A 22,740-nucleotide genomic window follows, 5' to 3' on the forward strand; every position below is an offset into this window, starting at 1 on the left:
ATTTTCTGATATTGTTGATTGTATCCAAAGTATCAAATTTGATCCTCTTGATTTCAGTAAGTATACTCCGGATCAATAGTTTCCATAGGTTATGCATTTTGAGTAGTATAGACGTATTTGAGAGGACAAGGATAAGATCCATTTATGAATCTGAGAACATTAAACTTTTTGAATAAAGGTAAAAGTAAAGATTTCCGGGTTAGGAAATTATGATCCCGGAGTTTCAAAGGAACAATACGAAATATAGACGTATTTGAGAGGACAAAGATAAGATCCATTTATGAATATGATTACATTAAACTTTTTGAATAAAGGTAAAAGTAAAGCTTTCTAGGTTAGGAAATTATGATCCCGGAGTTTCAAAGGAACAATACGAGAAATTATATTAGGAGGAATCAAATCCATTACAAAACAAAGAAATAAAACTCAAAAAAAAAATTACAGATTTAACGGCAGAAGCAAAGAAAATTGGAAATCAGACTCTTCGGCTCTGATACCGTAGAGAAGCATTGAGGAAAGTAAATCAGGCTCTTCGGCTCTGTAGCTAAACCACCATGTACTCACCCGTTTTAACCCCAGACTACCCTACAATTTTTTTTACACGAAATAAGAGTAAAAAGAAATTACTGCACCTGGGACTATTTACAACACAATTTTCGGTTCTATATTTATTTCCCTGCTTAACTCTTTCCAGACCAAAAATAAATCCCCAATTCCATCACTCCGTTTTCCTATAAACCCCAGATTGAGATCTCTCTAAACCATTCTTTCTGAATAATAATCCTCGTTTCTTCCACTTCCAGGGTTTTATCATTCGTTCATGGAGTATTTCAAGTCTCTCCCTGTGGAAATCGCATTAGAGATTCTAACGGGTTTACCAATAGAATCAGTTCTGGGATGCAAATTAGTAAGCAAAACCTGGAGAAATCTTGTTCTTCACCCATCATTCTCAAAGATGCACTTCCATCATCATCTCTTAAATCCTGATTCTGATTCTGGTAAGCTAAGTTTTCTCGCTATGACTCGGTCTGAAATAGGAAATAATGAAAATTTTCAGTATTTTGAATATAATCAAGATAATGAGTCTACACCAATTGAAAGCATTAGAAGGATTAATTTAATATCCCCGTTTATCGATACTAGAATTGTTGGTTCATGTAATGGCTTGATCTGTCTTGCTTCTGGAGGCACATCTTTGAAAGTACGACCTCATTGCATATGTAACCCCATCACCAAAGAATATGTTTTGCTTCCAGAAATCAGGATAAATTGTAATATTAGTCAGTATATTGTCTCCATGAGCGGATTTGGTTATGTTTCTTCGACCAATGAGTACAAAGTTGTAGGAATGTTTATGTTGAAGAAGACCCATCTTCTCGAAGTCCACATTTATACTCTAGGCAGTGGGTTTGGATGGAGAAACATTGGAAACTTCGATTGTCATATCAACAATTGTTCTTGGCAACATAGACAAGGTATCTTTGCTAATGGAGCTCTTTGTTGGCTGAAGCTGAAAAACGATATATCCGAAATCATTGCCTTTGATTTGTCTCAGGAAATCTTTTGTGAAAATCTTTTGACACCTCCCTCGCCACCAGAGAGTTATTCTTTAGGTAACAGAATAGGGGTTTTGGATGGGGTTTTCTTTTTTGCTATTTGTTCAGTTATCCAAGGAGTCGTAAGTTATGACGTGTGGCTACTCAAAAAGAAGAATGGCAATCACGACATGAAAGATCAGGGAGAGGAACATCAGTCATTCATTTGGAGTCGAGAGTTTGAAATATATGATATCGAATTATTAGCCATTACAAAGAGTGATGGTGTTTTATGCCTCTGGGATAATTATCTCAACTTTTACGACCTAAAAGCCGCAACCTCTAAATGGCTTGTGGATTTGAAGAAACTGGTAGTTCAAGTATTGCCTCACAAGAATACCTTAGTTTCGTTGAAGGAATTAGGGGAAGAAGGTACAAAAACAATGGAGTCAATAGAAGCCATGATCAGCCATTGAAGCAGCTGTAAAAGGATGAGATCACTGCGTACGCACTTGTATACTGGTAATCTCCATTGAGCTTCTGAAGTAATATTCATATCATTCTGTAGACTTGTGAGTTTAATTTTGAAGTTGAATAAGTAACCTTTGTGTGAACCTAAATGTTATTGACTTGTGTTACTGAGTAACATGTATGCATGGATTACTTCTATTCTGTCTTTGTATCGTCTTCCCAACTTTATGGGAGTGGTTTTTATGTTAGTTAAGCTCTATTGCTTTGTTAAGTGTGCATTTTGTTAGTGACACTACCCTATTTCGATGGGTGTGTGATGTACAATGTAATGACTATTTCGTCTATACATGGGAGTCGAGGAAGCATAAACTCTTTTGAAATGTGTCTTTATCCATCACAAATTTCACAAGAACAGGAGAGTCAATTATGCACAGTTCTCAGTAATAACTAAAATGATTTATGTTATCATTCTGTCATCAACTACAACCAGCTGAATTGTTTGTCGTCAATATGCTACTTTTCCATCTCTATGGGAAAGATCAATGAGCAAGGTACATTGCAGTTGCAGGCTACAACCAGCATTAAGAACAATCACTCTGTTGGCATCGAGGATTTTGGCATCTTCATTTAATGGGTGAGTTTGCACATAAATTTTAGTTATCCACATACTTAATTCCTACTTCCAGTTTCAGTTGTATTAATTTTCCCTTTCCTTAACTCTGATTCATTTAGGTTTCAAGTTGTACCATTTCTTGACACAAGTTTCTGGAGATGTCTGAGTCTGTTCGCAATAGCATGGATATGGATGTAAGCTTTATTCAGTAGCCCAACACTAGCTCTGCCAAAACTGTTATCGATGTCTCATTCCTTAGGCTTCTGTACCATTTTTACTTTTCCTATTACTAGCGACTTGAGAGATCCGAGTGAAGAATCCTTAGCTCACAGTTTCCGAGGTAAAAGCTTCTGAAGCACTCTAAGGAGTCCCACAATGATAGCCTATAACTGTTTCAAAATCATAACTCGTTGTTGGCCTCCATATAAGCCTTTTGTGCTTCTGCTAACTCTAGGAATGTATTGTTGGTTGATGCGACAAGGATAAATACAAAGTAATTATGGAAGAACCTCGCAGAGATGGTAGCACATGTTAAACTTCTTGATAGCATTGATTGTCCAAAAATATTAAGTCTTATTAATATCTGTTTCATGTTCTTCATTAATGGCTGAAATCAGCCGGAAATTTACTGGTAATTTTGATGAATGTGGGGTGGTTCAACGGGACATCTTTTTTTAAGAGAACTATTGAAAATTTTGTGCCGATGTTACTTCAAGAAGATCGAAGCTTGTTTAAGGTGTGCCCCAGGGCAGAGCATTTTGTCGATAAAGTCTGCCTGCTTTGGAACGCCAGAAGGTTCCCGCAGGCTTTAGAGGAGTTACCATGTTCACAAATCGTACGATGCATTTGAAAAGGTACATATTTAAATTCATTTGCTTATGATGTTCTTGCATTTTACATTTATATCGCTCCCATAGAGTACATGAAAGTTATTCCCAACTCGAGCAAGTTAAACATTTGCTAGGTCTACAGAGTTGAGGATAAGGATTTACTAGGCACAAAAGCATACTCTTCTGTTCTGCTTAAAACTTAGAATGTTATCTCAGAGGTGCGTTGGACAGGAATTATGTTTCTGTAGCTCCTGAGCTTTTGGAGGAGATCCATGTCCAAACATTATGAAACATCTCTCACTGATCGTGACAGGGTTCTTAGAAAATCAAGAAATTAAAGGCATCACAATTTCGAGGGTTTTTCTTTTGTATATAGGTTGTTTGGATTCTGTCACAATATTTATGATCTGAAATTAAACTTGCAATATTAAGACGGAGAATCTATTTAGATTAGTCACAGCACTTACCTTTTTCTTTTGACCCCCACGGCATAGCCATCACGTAGTTTATGATTACTGTAGATATATTTGAGTCCTGTTGTTGGAAGTATTGGTACTTCTACTTTTCCAAAATTGAAAATATGATGTTTCTAGCATGAAAATGAATAATATGTCGATTAAGTGATGGTATGCAGGACTATATCCTTTTCCTTCTCCCATGTCCTGGTTTAAAGATTCTGAAATGGTTTTTGATTTCTTAACTGGTGAAATATGCTTATGGAGGGGTTAAGATAGTATTCGGTAGCCAAGCTATCTGTCTTTGGGTGATTACCCGTTTACATGGGGAAAAAAGCAATTTCAACGCGTTGGCAGAATTTTTATGATATATTGCACTGAACTGTCAAGGTTTGGCTTAACTTTTCCTCTAGATAGACAGAGAGCTTGCAACCCTGTTCACATGATGTAGTTAACTTGCCCCATTATGGTCTACTTGTTCCTTTTGGTTCCATCCGGAGCGGTAGGATACATAGATGGCGGCTTTGCTCCTACAGAATCAATAGTCCAGAGAAGGCTTCAAAATTGGCTTCTAGTATCAGTCGGCTTTTGGTATCAATCAATGATCGAGAGAAGGCTGAGAAATAAAACCTGGAGAATCAAGTCTCTGAATGAAACTCAAGAATGATATTAAGAAGTCAAAACTTTAAGAAAATCTGGCTGTGGAGCCAGGTGATAAAGAACGATGGATGAGTAATTTTACAGCACTTAGTGACTGGATGTCCGTTGAGTTATAATTTTGTGAAGATCTTCCATTTTATTTTGTTAAATGAAGGCATTTCTGGATTATAATTTCAAGTCCTTTTAACATTGTGTTGTATTTGGTGATCGGGACTTGGGAGATATTGCCATATGGGTTTGGAAGCCTCTAAACAAAGAGGATAAAGTCTTCTTTCGGAGCTAAATCAAATCTTTATCAATGTATTTTGAATTTGTTTGTCTTGAATATATTATTGTATGCTGGATTTGGTGGTTGGGAATCTGTACTTGGTTTCTTGTCCTCAAAATAAGAAGAAAGAAATCACTTAACTATTTTCTTGTCCTCAAAATAAGACATATCTTCGCCAAATACAGCCATCATCAATGCTTCAGCAAGTACATCCTCAAGAGGGCGTGCCTCCATATACGGATGTGCTTGTTTGGAGACTTGGTTCTCGAAGATTATCCTAGCACTGTCTTGCGGAATGAAACAACAGGGTCAGACATCAGAATTCCTGCATGAAATCGTCCCGCAAGTCAGATCTCAAGATGGAGTGCTCCAGCACCAGTAGTAATGTGCTTGTGCGACTACTCGATGGTACACACGCCATAGAAATCAGATTTGAACAGACGCGTAAGCCCTTCAACCAGCTTGGGCAGGTCACAGGCAACCTTACACTGCACAGCAATACAGAGGACAGAACAATTAGGGCAACTGTGTTACCACAACTTTTTGCATAACACCTGCAGTTTAGAGTAACGGAAGTACCCTATTACTATGATCCAATCTACTATAGCTGGCTGGCTCGATATGGGAGACTGCAAGAAAAATTGCTGCTCCGATTCTAATATTCTATGGGTATGTGGAAATCTAGAAATTTATTGTTTTTTGATAAGCAAGCTACTCCTGTTTAGTGCATTCTTGTTGGCGCAAATTCTCTATTCAGAGATTACTATCAAGTGGAGGTAAAACTCAATGAACCAGTCTTGATCTCAGCTGAAGGCCAACCTATTTGTCAGCCTCCTCCTGAGGATTTGTCAAGCTCCACTTCGACGCATATACAAGAGACTTCTCATCAGCTTCAGAGTGTTTTGTGTGTAGGAGAAAAGATGTGTACTGCATTGGAACTGTAAACCTTAATAGCAACAAATTCAAGCATACCGACTCGGAAAATAGTACTCCTTGAAGAGAAAAATATGAAATAAAGCTGTGTACTCCAGCTTTTACTGGTTCATCCTTAAAAACTCAATCTAAATCTAAGTTTCCTTTCTAAGGAAAGAACCAAAACTGATATTCTAATTTCCTGCAACTAAGTACTAAACCATGCCATTCTAGCTCCAAATTGATATTAAGGATCGTTATCATTTTTTGGTGCTACATATGCTTTTTATAAAGATCATCTTAGTTCAAAAGGCACCATATCTAATGTAATGCAGTACAAACTAGTGTCAGGTTCATAAATTCTGCAGTCATGGTATCAGTCTTTACTGCAGACAGTCAGAAGCTCACTACAGATAGGGACAGCAGTGCATATAAGAGAACAGTAACAGTCATAGGATATGTTTAACAAATGGATGCTTGCTGCTGCTAAACTTAACATGCAAGAAATAAATGTACAAATTGGTCAGAATGCTCTTATGAAGCCAAATCTTGGTAAAACGTATACAATGGGTTTACAGGAGGCAATTTCCAAGAAGAAATCTTGATTTTTAAAATTCTTCATAACTACAAAGGGTTTGATGCTGCGCAAATGCTACCTCCAAAATACAAACTGGTGTTGCTCTGCGAAGGGTTAGTAATAGTCCCAAAGTACAATCGTGCACAAAACAGTCATGGACTAAGCAATGCCAGGTATCCCATCCCGCAGAGTCTCAGGCCTTTATCCTTTTTTACCATCATTGCCAACGCTGGTTAATCTTGCAATTGCAAATATGGTTAAGCTTATAAAGTCACTTCATATCCTAAAGTGTTAAGTGTTGGAACTTAGAAGAGTTGAGAATCATGAATCAGGTGAGGTTACTTTGTTCAAAATAGTGAAAGGCTTTCTTTGTGTATCTCCTTACGGATGATTAACACGTCCTAATCCTGGCTAGGAGGGGACAACACTAGCTGCCTCTAACTTTCTACCATGCACTGTCAATACACTAGACAAAAATATGAAAAACTATGAATTTACATCCGTGTGATTATGTATCAGATAAACAGTAAGAAGTAAGAAAAAATATATTCCCTCATACTACTGAGAAATCCCCCGCATTCCGCAATTTGGCTGCATTTACTAAGACTAGCATTGCCATGTTATGTGCCTAAAATCTCAAAGAGTTTGTCTGCAGCAGTTTGATGACCCAAGAATATTGTAGACAAGAACAAACTAAATAGTTTCTCCAAGGGTGAAAATACACTTAAAAAAAGTTAATACTTGATCAAATGAGGCAGTTTAAAATTCAAAATGACAAACTTGTATGTTACCTGTAAGCAGCTACCCAGGAATAGCATCGGTACAAGAAACAACTTGCCAAGTTATGACGGACAATACCACAAGATTAGCGTGTACACTAGAGGTTGAACTGACAAAAACTACTGCTGCAATCAAGGTCTAAAATACGCAACTCGTTCTTGACAGAAGTTAATACAGCAACTTCAATCGACATACCAGACACTATTAGATAAAGTGTGTGCGTTCAGTCAAGTCAGAATTAGTTGACTGAACTTATTCTTGTAATTGTAAGTGTGTGAGAAGTCTGTGTAACACTATAGCAGGATTGGTCTCTTAAATAGCCAATCATAACTCTTGTAAGGACTAATATTTTCTAATACAACCTTTACCTGTTTCTCAGAAACAGAACCCTCCCCAAAGACGTGGAGTCATAGAAACACTCCAATCACATAACCATTGACGGATAGTTGACTTTGATCATTGACCGGGTGCGGACCGACCATTGACCGGTCATTGATTTTGACCGCTAACCGATCGGTAGATTTGGTTAGCCTGAATGCTGAGTTGGTCGTCGGAGTGACATACTTGAATGACGGCCAAATGGTGGTTCGAGTAACAATCTGGCCGAATATGTGGCATTTCTACCCATGATACAAACAAAAGGATATAAATTGATATATATATATATATATATATATCTGAAATTCCAAGATTATAACCTAAGAGAAACCCACCATACATGGCAGAATTATATTATGTAACCGTCAGACTGTGTTGCTTATTTCTATCACTATTTAGCGGGTTATGGTCGCATGTATCACAATAATCCTCTAGCTGGTACATCCTGTAACTCCTGTATGTCTGGTTACCATTATTTTCTTACTTCTTGTACAGTAGGTTTGATTATTAGTTGACTCTAGATTGCTCCTTTTTTCTTTTTACGTGAAGTTGTCTCCATTTTTCCCTGAACCAGTTGAGACTAGACAGTAAACTAGGCTATTTAATTTGCACACACCTTGTAAAGTTTTTCATTTAGTTTTAGAAATTTCGGTTTGGTTACTTTAAAATATATTGTGTCTGTATAAGGTTGGTGTATATTTTAACCTACTTTTGTGTTTTTTCTTGGAATAGGAAATTGAATGCTCATGTGAAACAACATGATGTTGAAATCAATATTGGCTATGTTGTATATGGCTGCATTTTTTCGAAGATGCAACTCTCAACAACCAAATCTTCGATTGTGGAAAAGGCTAAAACGTTATCCTCAATCATTAAGAAGATATCTCTCTCATGTACAGGCCGTCGTGCACTTTTATCAGACTCGTTCGTGATAGAAGGGCTCAAGAAACCATTTTGATAGTTCTATCGTGAGCAAAGACGCTCAATCTTCACAACTTGCAATCTTACATATTGCTAGTATTAGAAGACTACCCATTGGGTACCGATGGAGAACGAATGCTTCTTAGATTATTGAAGAATTACAAATGGTTAGTTTTGTAATTTTAGTTTTAGAATATGCTTTAGGACTCATCGTGTTGTGCTCTTTTCCTTCGTTAAGGTTTTATCCATTTGGGAATGGGTTTTTCTTGATAAGGTTTTTAACGAGGTAACATATGCATTTCCAACATCTTTTGGTGGTTTTATCACTTACCTTTTATTATCTACAATTTATTTTTCTTGTAATACCTTTAATTTGTTAACTATAGTAGATGGCTATAATACTGTTGTAACGGCTGCTAAAGCCACAAGTTAGTATGTAAAATGAAATACCTAATTTATAAAAAAATAAAAAAAAAAGGTTTGACGAAGAACGCGAGATTGGGGGATATAAATTACTTCCCCCAAGTTAGTCTTCTAAGGGGTGATTGATTTATGGGTATGAATATACTAAAATACTCTTTGGTTAATTAAAACACATTATGAAAAGACTGTAATACCCTTTCTACTATAAATTAAAACCTAAAGACCAAATCATTTATCCCCCATTCTCTCAAATCAGTTCCGGCACACTAGGCTTAGGGTTTGAAAAGAAAAATTCTTCAATCTTCTTATTCATCGACGATTAATCGTCGATTCAAAAATTTCTTCGTTGATTAACCTACCTGAATCATAACCATGCCTCCAAGAAAGAAATTTGATGCCCAATCGAAGTCAAAATCGATTGCTCAAAAAAAATTATAACAAAGGCTTGCTTTGATTGCTCAAGAGCAAGAAGAAGAAGAAGAAGAGAACTCGGACAATCAACTTCTCGTAAACATGGCTTCTGTGAGAAGGTAAATGATTTTGAACCGTTTTAGAAGTGTTTGAATCGATTTATAGCAGTGGGTTTGGGTTAGAATCGCAATCCCTAACTCAAACAGTTGAGTTTCAGTGAGTACCGACATTGATTTTAATATGAACACAATGCCGGTATTGGATTATGACATTCAAACTAGAATGAAGGCAATGTCGATATTTTTTAACGACGTTAAATTTTGTATGAATACAATACCGGTACGGATGCTAAAATCACCTAAAACTGGATGTTCTGTACCGGCATTAAATTTAGGTTGAATACTATGCCGGTAGTTTGTTACGACATTGGTTTACATTAATTCAAGTATGCCGGTTGTGATCTTTTGGTATCCAAGAAACCACTAGAAATTGTTATCAGTACCGTCATTGACTTTAGGTTGCATTGTATGCCGGTACCCGGTTACAGCATGGAGTTGAATTTTTTTCGTCTGTGCCGGTAGTGCTCTTTTGGTATCCAGGAAAAACCTATAAATTACCGGCATTGTCGATAATTATTGTTCACTGCCGGAATGGTGTATCGACATGCTGTTTTTTCCAAATTACTATGCCATTTTTTGTCCCGGAATGGTTTGTTTTTCGTAAATCTATGCCGGTATTAAGAATGAAAGTGAGTTGTCTTATATTCATTTCGTGTGTATTTTGATATAGGGATAGATCCAAGGAAGCTAACAAAGGAAAAACTAAAGATGTTGTCGTTAAGAAAAGAAGGAAGGACGGTCTTGATACTCCTTAGTATCTGCCTCCTCGAGGGAAAGATCAAGGTCGCAACAAGCGTTTGGGGGATGATACAAGAGGGATAATTTGGGAGATTCGTTTTGACCGTAGTCGACTTGTTATTCATGAACCTACTGGAACAGTTGAGCACAATGAGGAAGATGAAGAGGAAAGTGAGGAGGAAGATAATGAGTTCATCCAAGTCAATTAGCAAGCCAAAGCGAAGTGGGTGGGCCAAGTCAATAATCGACACGAGGCAAAGGCAAAGGCAAGGACAAAGTAAAAGTTAAAGGTTCCCACCTTCCTCATTCTGATGACATGATACCTGACCTTTCTCGTGGTAGAATTTGGGGTGAAGTTGACGATCCGAGAATTCTATTTGGCTACCAGGACACGCCGGATCGTACTATCTATCAAACCTATGTAAGATTTTTTTATCTTGTGCATATGTATTCTTGTGTATTTATGTAAAATCTTTTAATCTTACTATCACCTAATTGTAGGATCATAAGAAGGATGTGCGTGTTTGCCGAAACCAAGCCGCTTCTCATTCGGATTTGTCTAAGGAATGTGAAGAGGTCCAAAGATTAGTAAGAAATTCAGGTCTATATGCTTGGGTTGAAAATTATGTGAAGTGTGATTCTGTGACAGTCAATTGCATCGTTGAACCATGCACCGGCTCTTCCGCTAACCTTGCTTACGAAATATGACATCTTGTTGGATCTCGTTTCTTACTTACCTCGAGTTCACGTTGACTCATTTCTTTTAATTCTTTCCTTAATTTTCTCCTTGCCGTTTTAGATTGCAGTATACCGGGTGGATCTCCCTTTGTTGGCTCTTCAATTTGTGTTGTCCATGGGCATGTAATTAGACTTAGTTGGCTCAACAAGACTTTTCGGATAACCGAGTTGCCACATGAGTAAGCTTCGAAGAATTCTTTTGCTTCGTTCGTATCCCATGGTGATTGTCCTGGATCTTTCGTGGGGTAGGATGGGCGAGGGTTGGGGGGGGGGGGAGATAGTTTATTCCAAAACAGATCAATAACCTCAATAGGTATCACCTCTTCGTACTTCATAAGCATATGATGACACGGAATCCCCAATGAAGACATGTCGGGGAAAATACACAAATCACCTAGTTTGCCGTAGTTTATCTCATTTTTCATTTCTCTCGTCATATGTTTTATTGCGTAGTGAGATACGTTGAACTCTATGCCTTGGAGCAACTTACCATATTATAAATATGAACTTATCCTTTCCATTGAGTTGTTCTCAAAGTCCTTCTTGATCCTATCGATATCAATCTTAGTATTGATCCATTTCCTCGGTGACTGTAAGCATGTTTCCTTATACGGACTGGATGAGATCTTTAAATCTCCCATGAGAAGACTCCGCTACACTAGTTGCTTCATTCTTGTAGTGTCTATACCGTTTTGTCCATGAACGCACAAATTTTTCCTTGAACTTATCCAACCATTGAGTCCGAAAATACCAAACGGCAGTCAGATAAACTTTGTTCCAGTCGGAAATAAACTTGTCCAATCTCTTTTCATACATATCCTACGTAAGAGAACAATAAACTTTCTCCCAATCTCTTAAAAATTCCAACCACTTTTTATGATTTTCCTCATGTTCTTTGTCCACATGTTGTTTGATCTTGCTTCTCTCATCTTATTCTTTTTCGGGTGATAGTTTATTCTTGCAGACATCTTCCTCTAGTTGAACAATCATTCTCTTGTTAATATCCGTCTTAGTGGGTTCAAACAAGGCATGAAAAGTTTTTATGATATTTTGAGGTATATGATATGTACATAGGAAATTTTGTGCATTCGGGAAGACGTCGGATATTGCATTCATTAATGCGTCATCTTGATCGGTTATAATGACCCTCGGAAGTTGATTTTCCCGGAAGATTAATTTCAATTGTCGTAATGCCCAATGATAATTATAGTCCCTCTCGTTTTCCATTAAACACCAAACCAATGTGAATGATACCTTGTCCGATGTTTGCCCCACGATGTTGAACAACGACATATTGTATTTATTTGTCTTGTAGGTGCAATCCATCAAAAGAAAACAACAACATGTATGTGCCAATTGTGAAAGCAAAGGATGCGAAATGAATATTTGAAGGGACTTGTTGTCCGACCTTGTTTTAATGATTCGCGTGTAGTTTTGATCCCAAACTATCTTCTCAAATTCTTGCATAAAGGTTCTCCCTTCCCATTCAACCCTCCTAATACTTGCTTGTGCGTTATAAATTGTACTTAGAGAAGACACGTTCGTCCAATCCTTTTCCTTAAACCCTTTGAGAATTTTTCTTGGTTTAATAAGTTCTTTGGTCAATCTCTTTAGATCCTCCATTTCATGAGGTTTTAACTTCGCAACTAGGGAGTCACCAACAAAAAATTTCGGATCCCGGTGGTTTTGGCGGCCGAAAAACACTGTACAATCCCATTCATTGTCACTGTCTCTTAAATAAAATACAAGCTTAAAGGGGAAATTATTCTTCATCGTACGAGTCTTGTATACCCTTTTATTCTTCTTTGGATATACATAAACCTTTCTCTTGTGGCTATTCTTCTCCTTGTATTTCCCACTTCTCACACAAACCATCTCAAAACGATTATTTGAAGGTTGGGTATTCCTCACCAACGCACACATGTTCTTAAGAGCCGTCTCTTTAACCCAAGCACTTGCTTCCATTGGAGATTTTCTTCCCTACGTTGCAAAAAATGGGAGATTATAAGGTTCATTAGAAGCAATCCATTAGTAAAGTTCAATATACTAGGTGAAAAGTATTCTTTATTAACATACCAGAGGAATTTTCTAGTATTCCGATGAAACGGTTTTGCATTTCTTGGATCAATATATGTGACAACCTATGGATCGAATGAAAAGAAAATAAATTAGTTCCAAAATAAATTAAAATAGTATGTCGGACCACAGTTTCGGCATGCACGAACAATGTTCCGGCATGATCTAACTGAACCAAAAATGAAGTCCAAATTTGAAACTGTTTTCGGCATCCATATTTCATTTGAAATGAACGCCTGAAGCAGAAGTGCCGGCATGCTCGTTACCTATGGTTCCACGACGGTTCATATTTCCAGTGTGGACCATAATTAATATACCATGCCGGGATTTAGCTTTGGAAAACGCTGCTTCCTTTATGTTTTTTGAAGGTACCGGCATGGTAACGTTAGAATTGAACAATGCCGGTGCATGTATCGGCATTTCCATCATCTACGGTTCCACGCCGGTACACAGTTCCGGCTTGGTAGTTAATTAATCTAGTATGCCGGTTTTTAGCTTTGGAAGGCACTGCTTCCTGTATGTTTTTCATGCAGTATCGGCATGGTAACCTTTGAATTTAACCATGCCGGTAGCATATTCCATAGAATATTCCGTGGTAGGTAAAAAGTAACTTTTGTACCGGTATAGTTTTTTGGTTGAATACTATGCCGGGTTGGGTTAAAAATGGGGAATATCGGGCTGCCGGCATGGCCGTAGTATGAGTACCATGCCGGTATAGCTACTTCCGGCATTGTATTCATACCACATCCATGCCAGCAGAGAGCTTTTTCAGCTACAAAAATGGTGGATTTAGAGGAAAAATATCAAATTTTCAACATCTTAACAGCTTTACCTGTATACTGGGGATGCTTGTATGTTGTGCAAGTTTACTTTCTTGTGTAGGTTCTTCAAAAAACTATCCATGCTCGTAAAAATCATCATTCAAGGGTGTTGTCTCAACAAAGAGTTGTAATTGTGAATTGTTGTCATTAGCTGAAGATTCAAGATATGCTCCTTGTTGTAGTTGAGCTAAAGATTCAACAACAACAATTCTCTCTTCACAATCATCTTCCATTTTCACCAAAATAAGTTCCCTCTCAAATACTTTTTTCCTCCTTCTACTCTCACCTCACTCACCCAAATACAAATAATAACACATACTAATCTTTTAACAAATATTTAAGATTTTTCCTAATTATAATTAAGCACTAAACCTAATTAGTAAGGGGTAAATTATGAATTAGGTAAAATACTTAGATAAGGGGTGACCCTGATTTGATATTTGGATCCGGTTTTTATCCTTTTTTTCTATCCCCAATCAGTTTTACTATCCCAATCGCGCGTCTTTCACGAATGCTACTTGCTTTGAATGATTTTTTATTTGTGGAAATTGAATTATTGTCCCTTGTTTTGATGGACTTCACAAATATCCTTATCAAATAATAAATATATCCATCTTCATCTATAAGCCCATCAAGGGTCCATCAACATTTTCCTATTTTTCATATTTACCCTTTTTCTTTTAATTTCTTATCGATTCACTTCCTTTTTCAGTTTCATTTCTTCTCTCATTTTCTTTCAACCACCACCACCACCTCTGTAACTACCACCACCAGCTGCGCCACTTAAATTTTATTTTCATGATTTCTGCACAATCCCTACTCCAACATCATAACCAGAGGTTGATATTTCTTTTCTTCTTCTTCATCTTCTTTTCCTTCTGCACAACAACACCACCACATTCGTCGCCGCCAACTGATTCAAGATTGGATCCACAATTATCAGCAACTGATGAAACCCCCTTCTTCATCTTCTTCTTCGTCTAAATATTAATTTTTTAAATCAGATTCAACGATATCGAGATCTAATTTTAGGTTTGGTTTTGATTTCTGGTAATATTATAGTTAAACTTTCCGAATTATCGAAGAGAGAGGAGTAACTATGATGATGGTGGTTCTGGCGGCGGCATGGGAGGAGGAGGTATGCCATTTCCTTTTAGGTTTTAGAGATTATTCAAAACTGATTTCATGTTTGTATCTATATGATTTGATTTAGATTGAATTTTTGTTTTATCTCGATTTGATTGATCTAGAGAGTATTGGATGATTTCTTTAGGTTTTGGTTATGTAATTTTAGAATTCAAAAAGTAATGCTGCTGCTGATGGTGTTGCTGCCGGTGGTGGATAAGGTATGATTTTTTGTTGTATTATACATATCCAAATTCAATTTCTAGATTATTGTGGTTGCAGTCATTGTGGTGGTGGAGATGGGTGTGATTGTGGTTTTTGGGAGATGTTAATAATGGTGATACTTCTTAATGGTGGTGGTGGAGGATAAGGAATCTCAATTAGTATATTCATCTAAGTTATTTTTCTAACTGGATTCACAATCAACTGTTATATTAGTTGTTGATGGTGGTGGTGGTGGTGGTTGTGGTAACTGAAGTAGAATTCTCCTAATTTCGACCAGCACCTACAAGGGGTTGTTAATTGGACTCAAGTTATCAAGTTTGCTAATGGATGATATACTTGCAAGCAATGGTGTTATTACTTAGTATATAGACTAATAGTTTCGATGGTTGAAATAAGCGCTGGAAATGATAGGTTTTCATAAAGATTGTGTTGAATAATGGCAGTGGTCATTACTATCTCAGGTTGAATTGAGAGTTTTTGCAACATCATAACTTGAAGACGAAATTAAGAGCAGCTTATATGCAAAATGCAAGTACTGCTCCTCTAAATGAAAGTACTGGAGTTGGAACAGTTTATATGCAAAGTGGAAATTTAATTTAATTATCCAGTGACTATCATGAACATATTAAGGTTGCTAGTCTTATACTCCTTATGAATGCAATTTTGATTGACTTGTTAGTTTAGAATGTTAAAACACATTTTTATGCCAATGATATATACCTAGAGCTCCCTACTGTCCATGAGATATGCCAGTGATATTGTCCATGTAATGATGCGGCATATGAGTTGACTGTAATAGTAATCTTGAATCATTTTAATTATAACCAGTTTTGATTGCTTTTGTTGGTGTGTTTTGTCTTTAGTTTAGTACTCAGAGATTACTTAAATGATGGTTGATTAAATGGATAAACATCCACTGTTGATCCAACTGAAATGGATAAACACCCATTGTTGATCCAATTTAAATGGATAAACTACCGTTGTTGATACAAAATTTATCTGAACTGATGGTGGCGGCGGTGATGGTGGCGGTGGTTGCTTTGATATGATTGGAGGATGATAGTTGTTCCATATGATTGTCTTGTTTAATACTTTATGATATTTTCGTAGGTGTTGATGACTCTTGAGAAATCGTCTGGCATGTACTGAGCAATTCTTATATACTGTTTTTGATCATCATGTCGTTTCAGATGTGGATTTTCAGTTTCATTTTGTTTGTGTTTTTAACTTTTATCTGGAGGTTTAGTAATTTGTATTATTTGCCTAGTGTCATAAATATTTTTGGCTCTAGATTACTCTAAAATGATGGGATGAAAAATAATTGATAACCATTTTTAAATGTGCAGGTGTTTACACATAACAGAAGTAAAAGCAACTGGCCAACTGCCCTAAAGCAAATTCAAACGATAACACGCTGCAAGTCAGCTTTTTATCAATGTTTATGGCATCAGTAAGTAAACTTTTGTATTTTACCGTGTTTGAGAATTGGGAAAAAGATATAACATGCTAACTGGGGAGACGAATTTTCCATTCTTCTCAAGAACTTCTTTAGCCTCAGTTCACTAGGAATAAGCATTAGATCCAACTGTTCATTCACATATTAATTTGAATAATTGCTGACACATCTTTTTAACTTTAAGTCTCCTAGTTTTTTTTTACATGCTTTCGCATACAATAACATGTCTGCTTTTGAGCACATTTGGATTAGTATCATTATGCTTGTACTTTAAATGTATGCATTTTATAGATATAAATTCTCCAAATGTGGAATTTGTGGTGCAATAGCAGCATGACTGACTCCATGTCAGATGATGCGTGTTCGATTCACACCAAGTTCACTCGCTCGTATGTCAATTTTTTCTGTAAACTCTGGTTGTCGACTCCTTTTACATGGATTAACTTCCATTGTTGATCCAATTTAGGGGATCAACAACAGTAGTTGATCCTTTTTTTTTGGATCAACATATGTTGTTGATCCTTTTTTTTGGATCACTACTGTTGTTGATCCCTAAATTAAGTCAATATATGTTGTTGATCCTTTTTTTACTGGATCAACTACTGTTGTTGATACAAAATACCTAAACCAGTGGTGGGTGGGTGGCGGCGGTGGTGGTGGTGGTGGCAGAGGTGGTGATTGCATCAGTGGTGGTGATTGTTAGTGGCGGTGGGTGGGTGGCGGCGGCGGAGGTGGTGGCGGCGGTGGACTGGCGGTGATTGCATCAGTGGTGGTGGTGGCGGACTAGTAGTGGTGGTGGCGCCAGTGCTGGTGGCGGTGGCGCCAGTCGTGGTGACAGACTGGTGGTGGTGGTGCAATGGTGGTGGAGTGGTAGTGGAATATTAGTGGTGTTGGTGGTTGGTAGGTGGTGGCCGTTGAACGGTGGTGGTAGAATGGTAGTTAAATGTTGGTGGTGGTGGACGTGAGGTGGTCCTAATGGTGGTGGTACGGGTGAAATAGTAGAGGAAGAAATTTGTTCCATTTTGATATACAAGAAAATATTATATTGTTAAGGATAGTTAGGTAATTTAATTTTAAATGGATAAGATTATTAAAAAGTAGAAATATATTTATTGTAGTATAAGGATATATTTGTAGGATGTTAAAACTAGGGACACATAATTAATATAGCCTTTCCATTTTAATCTGTTTTGGCAAAAAATTTGAAAACCCACACTTATGAAACTCACGGAGGGAGTACTATATAACACAGAGGACCGGACTTACAAGACGTACAAGATTAACACTATTAAAAAACAAAAAAGTGGGAAAACGTTGAGAAAAAATTTCATTAAATTTTATTAATCCTTAATTTAAATTCATTTCATTGTGAAAGTTTCTTCTTTCAGATTCATTATAGAACGAAGCAACCAAAAAATTGAAACAAACAATATATATCAGTATCAAAATGAGACAAGCACCACCCGAATTGCGGTGCAACTAGGATGAAGTATATTCCCCATTTTCAAATGCTGACACATCATAAAAATTGGGAAAATTTTGAAACACAGTTTTATTACCCAACTATTTATTTTATTTTATTTTCTTAACTTCCCGCCTTTCGTTAGAAAAGAAAATGATTAAGTGGATTTGGAGGGATAGATTTTTTAGTTAAATAGGTTTCAAAAATAAAAACGGGGCGCCCAAATTGGACCGAATCTAGTTGACGTAAATAATTTATTTTCGCATCCTTACAAGATCTAAAACTGGATTTACAACTTGAAAAAAGACTTGACCAGCGATTGTAGTACTCGCCTTAACTGTTGCCTTACCTTCACGGAGTGAGCCTTAACAAAATGTCACTAGATTTGGCTCCGGTACCGACCCCATCGCTCTAGCTATCTTAATCATATGCATGAATCTGCTAGCGATCGAGCATAACACCATGCTATCTTCACCCAAGTCATTTCTTGATAAAAATTCTCTAACGTAAATGCATGTTGTTACAAAAAGATTTATGATATGTTTGCCTGTTTGATGATTGTCAATAAGATGATTACAAAATGGCAAGTGGCCACTTACATTTTAAGTACTATATAACGTACTCCTCCTAAAAATCTAAATGCGAAAGTACATTTTAACTGGAGAGAAAAGAACAAGGGAGAAAGATGGTGAGGCTCCTAGAGATGTCACAGAGAGTTGGTGAATACTGCCGAAACATCTTTAGAGACTCTCGTCTTGATAATCTAGATGCGGTATCTTCAAGTTTCTGTAGAACTCCATTACACATAGCAGTTATGTCTGGTGACATCCAATTTGCAAAAAACATTCTGTCTCTGAAACCTGATCTTGCATCAAAACAAGACAACCGGGGATGGACTCCACTTCACCTTGCTTCAGCGAAAGCAAGTCTTCAGATGGTGAAACTGCTGCTCAAGGCGTGGTCTACTGCTTGTATAATTCAAGATAATGATGGAAGAACACCTCTCCACCTAGCAGCTATGAATGATCGAGTTGAGATCATGGAGACACTGATGGAAAAAAGACCCGATTTGATTCATCTGAGGAATTGTCAAAATGGTGAATCCATACTTCACTTCTGTGTTAAAAGTAGCAGTAATATCGAGACGCTCGAGTTGTTGGTAGACAAGTTTTTGTTTGCACGGGATCTGGACCAAAAAATTATTATCAACTCCAAGGATAATAATGGCAAAACAGTCTTACAACTTGCTGCCGAAACAGGAAAAACTGAGGTATACATTTGAATTTTGCTTATTAATAAGATTTTCATTGAGATTTGGTTGTTTCTTCTTCTTTTTTCTTTTTTCAGAAAATTTCATTGACATTTCAGGAAAGGTGATACTTCTAATTTATTTATTTTTCTCCTTAAAATCGGCCAAATTGTAAAAGTGAACGCTTTTTCTGGGGAGTAGTATATACAGTGCATGCATCTTGAAACCTATTAATGCAATTGTATTTGCAGATGATACAGTATTTACTTGAGAGCAGCAATATAAACACTGAAGTAAATGAAGTTGAGGATGCCTTGAAAGCTTTATCACCAGCTGATAGGGAAAATCTAGAAACCAGGTTTCTTGAGTACTTTGGAAACGACAAGAAGCATAAGAATGGAGCTGTGCCTAATAATAATGATCAGAATTCGCAGAGAGACAGGGTGAATGCGTTAATGGTGGTGGCAACATTGGTAGCAGGAATTGCCTTTCAAGCTGCAATGAACCCACCAGGGGGGTTATGGCAAGAAGATTCTAAAGTTAGCTCCGAAACTGATCCTGTTACTTTTATTTATTATCTTGATCGAATGTTCAGTACCACCTCTGATTACACCAAATACTTTCGAAGCGGATATAGTCAATATACTCATATAGATAGTTATCCTTTTGCGGAGGCTCTAATAAATACTATGCGTGATTATGCAGCTGCATACAAGGATGGTTTAGTTTTCGAAGATTTGGTGTTTCATTCTGTATACGGTGTGTGGTACGATGGTGTTATTCGCAACCTCCCTAATAATAGTACCGATCGTGATAGAAGTATTTATATGTTTTTCCCTTATATAATACGCTATGCTGGGCAGCCTATAATGGCTTATACAGACCCACCCAGCTACAAGATTTACATGGCTACTAACGGAGTTGCGTTTGCTATGTCTCTGCTTATAATGTTCTTGGTCATATGCGGGTTTCTAAAGGAAAAATCGATCGCCCAAGTTCGAATTCTTGTTGTGTTGATGTGCATTTCGATTGGATGCATCGCCTTTGGTTACTTGGTCGCATTACAGTCTATGGTGCCATTTTTCGATACCGAAGCGCATATGATGTTCTATGTACTCCATGTATTCTTCGGAGTCTGCTGCTCGTTGGGAGCACTTTGGCTCTTAATTTGGACTGCATGGATTATAGTTAAGCTAAGAAAGAAAAGGAAGCACCACCATACCGGAGTTATTAGTTACTACCTTAAAGGACTCTTGTTCAGCAGAGATGCAAAAGGTACAGGAAAAGTGATTTTGTTTGTTGTTGGCATCTGTGCTTTTCGTTATTCTGGGTATATGTACAGCTACATTAGAGATATATATAACTAATTAAATGTCTTTATGCATGTTGTAACCGCGTAGTTTCGATCAAAAAAGTGTTGTAATCGCGTAGTTAGCTTGATATACCAAAAAAAAAATGTAAATGTTATTAAGTTCTACTTCAATCTCTGAGATTTTCAATGATGATGGTGCCAAAATGGATCTTTTGGTATATTTATATTTGTGACTATTGTCCTCAACACATGAATGAATTTTATTTGATCTTACTAAATCGTTTCCAAACAAGTTTGTTTGTAGCGAGTTTTCTATATATATATATATATACGATCAAACTAGAAATATGATTATTTAAACTTGGCTAGTATTTCTTAAAAGATTGAATGACTAGTTTGAGGAGATTCACAATGCTGGATGGTGTTCACATCTTTTTTTCAACCCTCAACCATATCTAAAATTACAAAAATGGTTCCAAATGGGAAACTGAAGCGTTCGATACCGAAATTGTTCCTTTATAGATTATGGATAATAACGAATCTATAGCTTCCCAAGAGGAAACCAATGCTAGCGTATCGAAGCTCGTGCACAGTAGTTGACATTAAGGTGTTGGGTCTTCCCCTGCCAGATCTGCAGGCTAATGACCCGCCAGCATCCATGCCGCATTCTTGATTTCTGCAAAACTACTACCACCAATCAGCAATAGATTTCCAAAGACTTTTAAAATATCAATGACATTCAAGGAAAGAATTTTACCTTATATAATAGGATACAATCTAATTAAGAAGATCCACTTTGTAAATCATTCATCAATCTACATATGGTTACATATATGTCAACTTGATTCATTAAGATGTGTTTAGCCTAGACAGTAGGGACGACTATTTTATTTCCAGTCCAGCACATATAATTTTAGGAATTCACACCGTTAATTGGAGAGTTGACACTCTTGACAGCGCATGATTATTCTAATTTCAACCTGATAATCCAAGTAGTAATCTTTTCGGATCTCTCAAAAGTCAAATGATCAGACAGAGTTTCCAACGCGACCTTTGGGAGTTTGGTTAATCGGCTTTGACAAAGTATACTCTCTACGATTTACTAATCATTTGACTTTTGAATGGACAAGTCCTTCACCAGTCGATCATTCTTACAGTTTACCAATCGGGAAAAATAAAAGTCCGTCGATTTTATCTAGGGTAGAGTAGGTTGTTTGGATTTCCAGAAAGAAATGCATGAATAAGGTAGGAAATACCATTAGATGAATAATATATTAGAGAAAAGTTTGGTTAAATGTCTGTTCGGTCCTATTTAATAATAATAATTATAGTGTTCTGGGATAGACAATACCCACACAAGATGATGTCATCAATACTCATTTTTTTTTTTCTATCTTAATAAAAATAAATAAATAAATAACTTAAAACTTAAATATATTTTAAACTATATGTCCAAAAATGATAAATTTTATATATTCGGAAAGCTCTCGACGATAGCTTTCCAACGAGTATCATTGTCGCTATGTTTCGGAGCTTTTAATTTTTAACTTATTTTTTAGTTATAAAATGAACTATATACGAGTTCATTCAACAAAAAAACAGACTTCATTTCAGAAATGAAGTCCATATTGAAAAACTAAAAAAACAGAACTCATTTCAGAAATGAAGTCTATATAAAAAAAAAAAAACAGACTTCATTGCAGAAATGAAGTCCATATAGAAACAGACTTCATTCCAGACATAAAGTCTATATAAAACCTAAAAAAACAGACTTCATATAAAAACATAAAAAAAAAATACAGACTTCATTTTAGTAATGAAGTCTATATAAATACCTAAAAAAACAGACTTCATTTCAGGAATGAAGTCCATATAAAAACAGACTTCATTTCTACTTCATTTTATAGCTAAAAAAAAGGCAAAAATTAAAAGCTCCGAAACATAACTGCAATGACACTCGTTGGAAAGCTATCGCCGAGGGCTTTCCAAATATATAAAATTTATCATTTTTGGACATATGGTTTAAAATATATTTAAGTTTTTATTTATTTATTTTTATTAAGAGAGAAAAAAGATTTAAGAGAGAGAAAGAGTGATTTAGATATTTTAATATTTTTAAATAATTATGGACCAAATGGAAAAGGTGTTTCTAAAAGGACCAAACAAACATAAGACCACCTAAAAA

General features: G+C 36.5%; 2 protein-coding genes and 1 long non-coding RNA gene across 6 annotated transcripts; all 3 read left to right on the plus strand.

Annotated features, from left to right (window-relative positions):
- The first annotated feature begins 714 nt into the window (after window positions 1-714).
- On the plus strand, window positions 715-4,938 carry LOC113309500 (putative F-box protein At1g53550). 3 transcript variants are annotated; one of them, XM_026557928.1, is made up of 4 exons: window positions 715-2,057; window positions 2,545-2,640; window positions 2,739-3,473; window positions 4,084-4,938. In XM_026557928.1, the coding sequence occupies exon 1, from the start codon at window positions 821-823 to the stop codon at window positions 2,009-2,011; it is 1,191 nt and encodes a 396-aa protein (XP_026413713.1). In that variant the 5' UTR covers window positions 715-820; the 3' UTR covers window positions 2,012-2,057; window positions 2,545-2,640; window positions 2,739-3,473; window positions 4,084-4,938. The 3 variants fall into 3 exon arrangements, with proteins under 3 accessions (XP_026413713.1, XP_026413711.1, XP_026413712.1); XM_026557926.1 differs by having other exon boundaries at window positions 2,569-2,640; window positions 2,739-4,938; XM_026557927.1 differs by having other exon boundaries at window positions 2,575-2,640; window positions 2,739-4,938.
- A 9,496-nt stretch (window positions 4,939-14,434) lies between these two features.
- On the plus strand, window positions 14,435-16,839 carry LOC113308561. The gene is made up of 3 exons (XR_003339904.1): window positions 14,435-14,864; window positions 15,000-15,072; window positions 16,423-16,839. It is a non-coding gene; the product is annotated as an uncharacterized LOC113308561 (long non-coding RNA).
- A 1,390-nt stretch (window positions 16,840-18,229) lies between these two features.
- Window positions 18,230-20,726, plus strand: LOC113314152 (alpha-latrocrustotoxin-Lt1a-like). 2 transcript variants are annotated; one of them, XM_026562918.1, is made up of 3 exons: window positions 18,230-19,264; window positions 19,495-19,782; window positions 19,949-20,106. In XM_026562918.1, the coding sequence occupies exons 1-3, from the start codon at window positions 18,680-18,682 to the stop codon at window positions 19,967-19,969; spliced, it is 894 nt and encodes a 297-aa protein (XP_026418703.1). In that variant the 5' UTR covers window positions 18,230-18,679; the 3' UTR covers window positions 19,970-20,106. The 2 variants fall into 2 exon arrangements, with proteins under 2 accessions (XP_026418703.1, XP_026418702.1); XM_026562917.1 differs by having other exon boundaries at window positions 19,495-20,726.
- The last annotated feature ends 2,014 nt before the right edge of the window (window positions 20,727-22,740 follow it).

This window comes from Papaver somniferum, chromosome 9, assembly GCF_003573695.1.
Source record: "Papaver somniferum cultivar HN1 chromosome 9, ASM357369v1, whole genome shotgun sequence".
NCBI classification, from domain to species: Eukaryota; Viridiplantae; Streptophyta; class Magnoliopsida; order Ranunculales; family Papaveraceae; genus Papaver; species Papaver somniferum.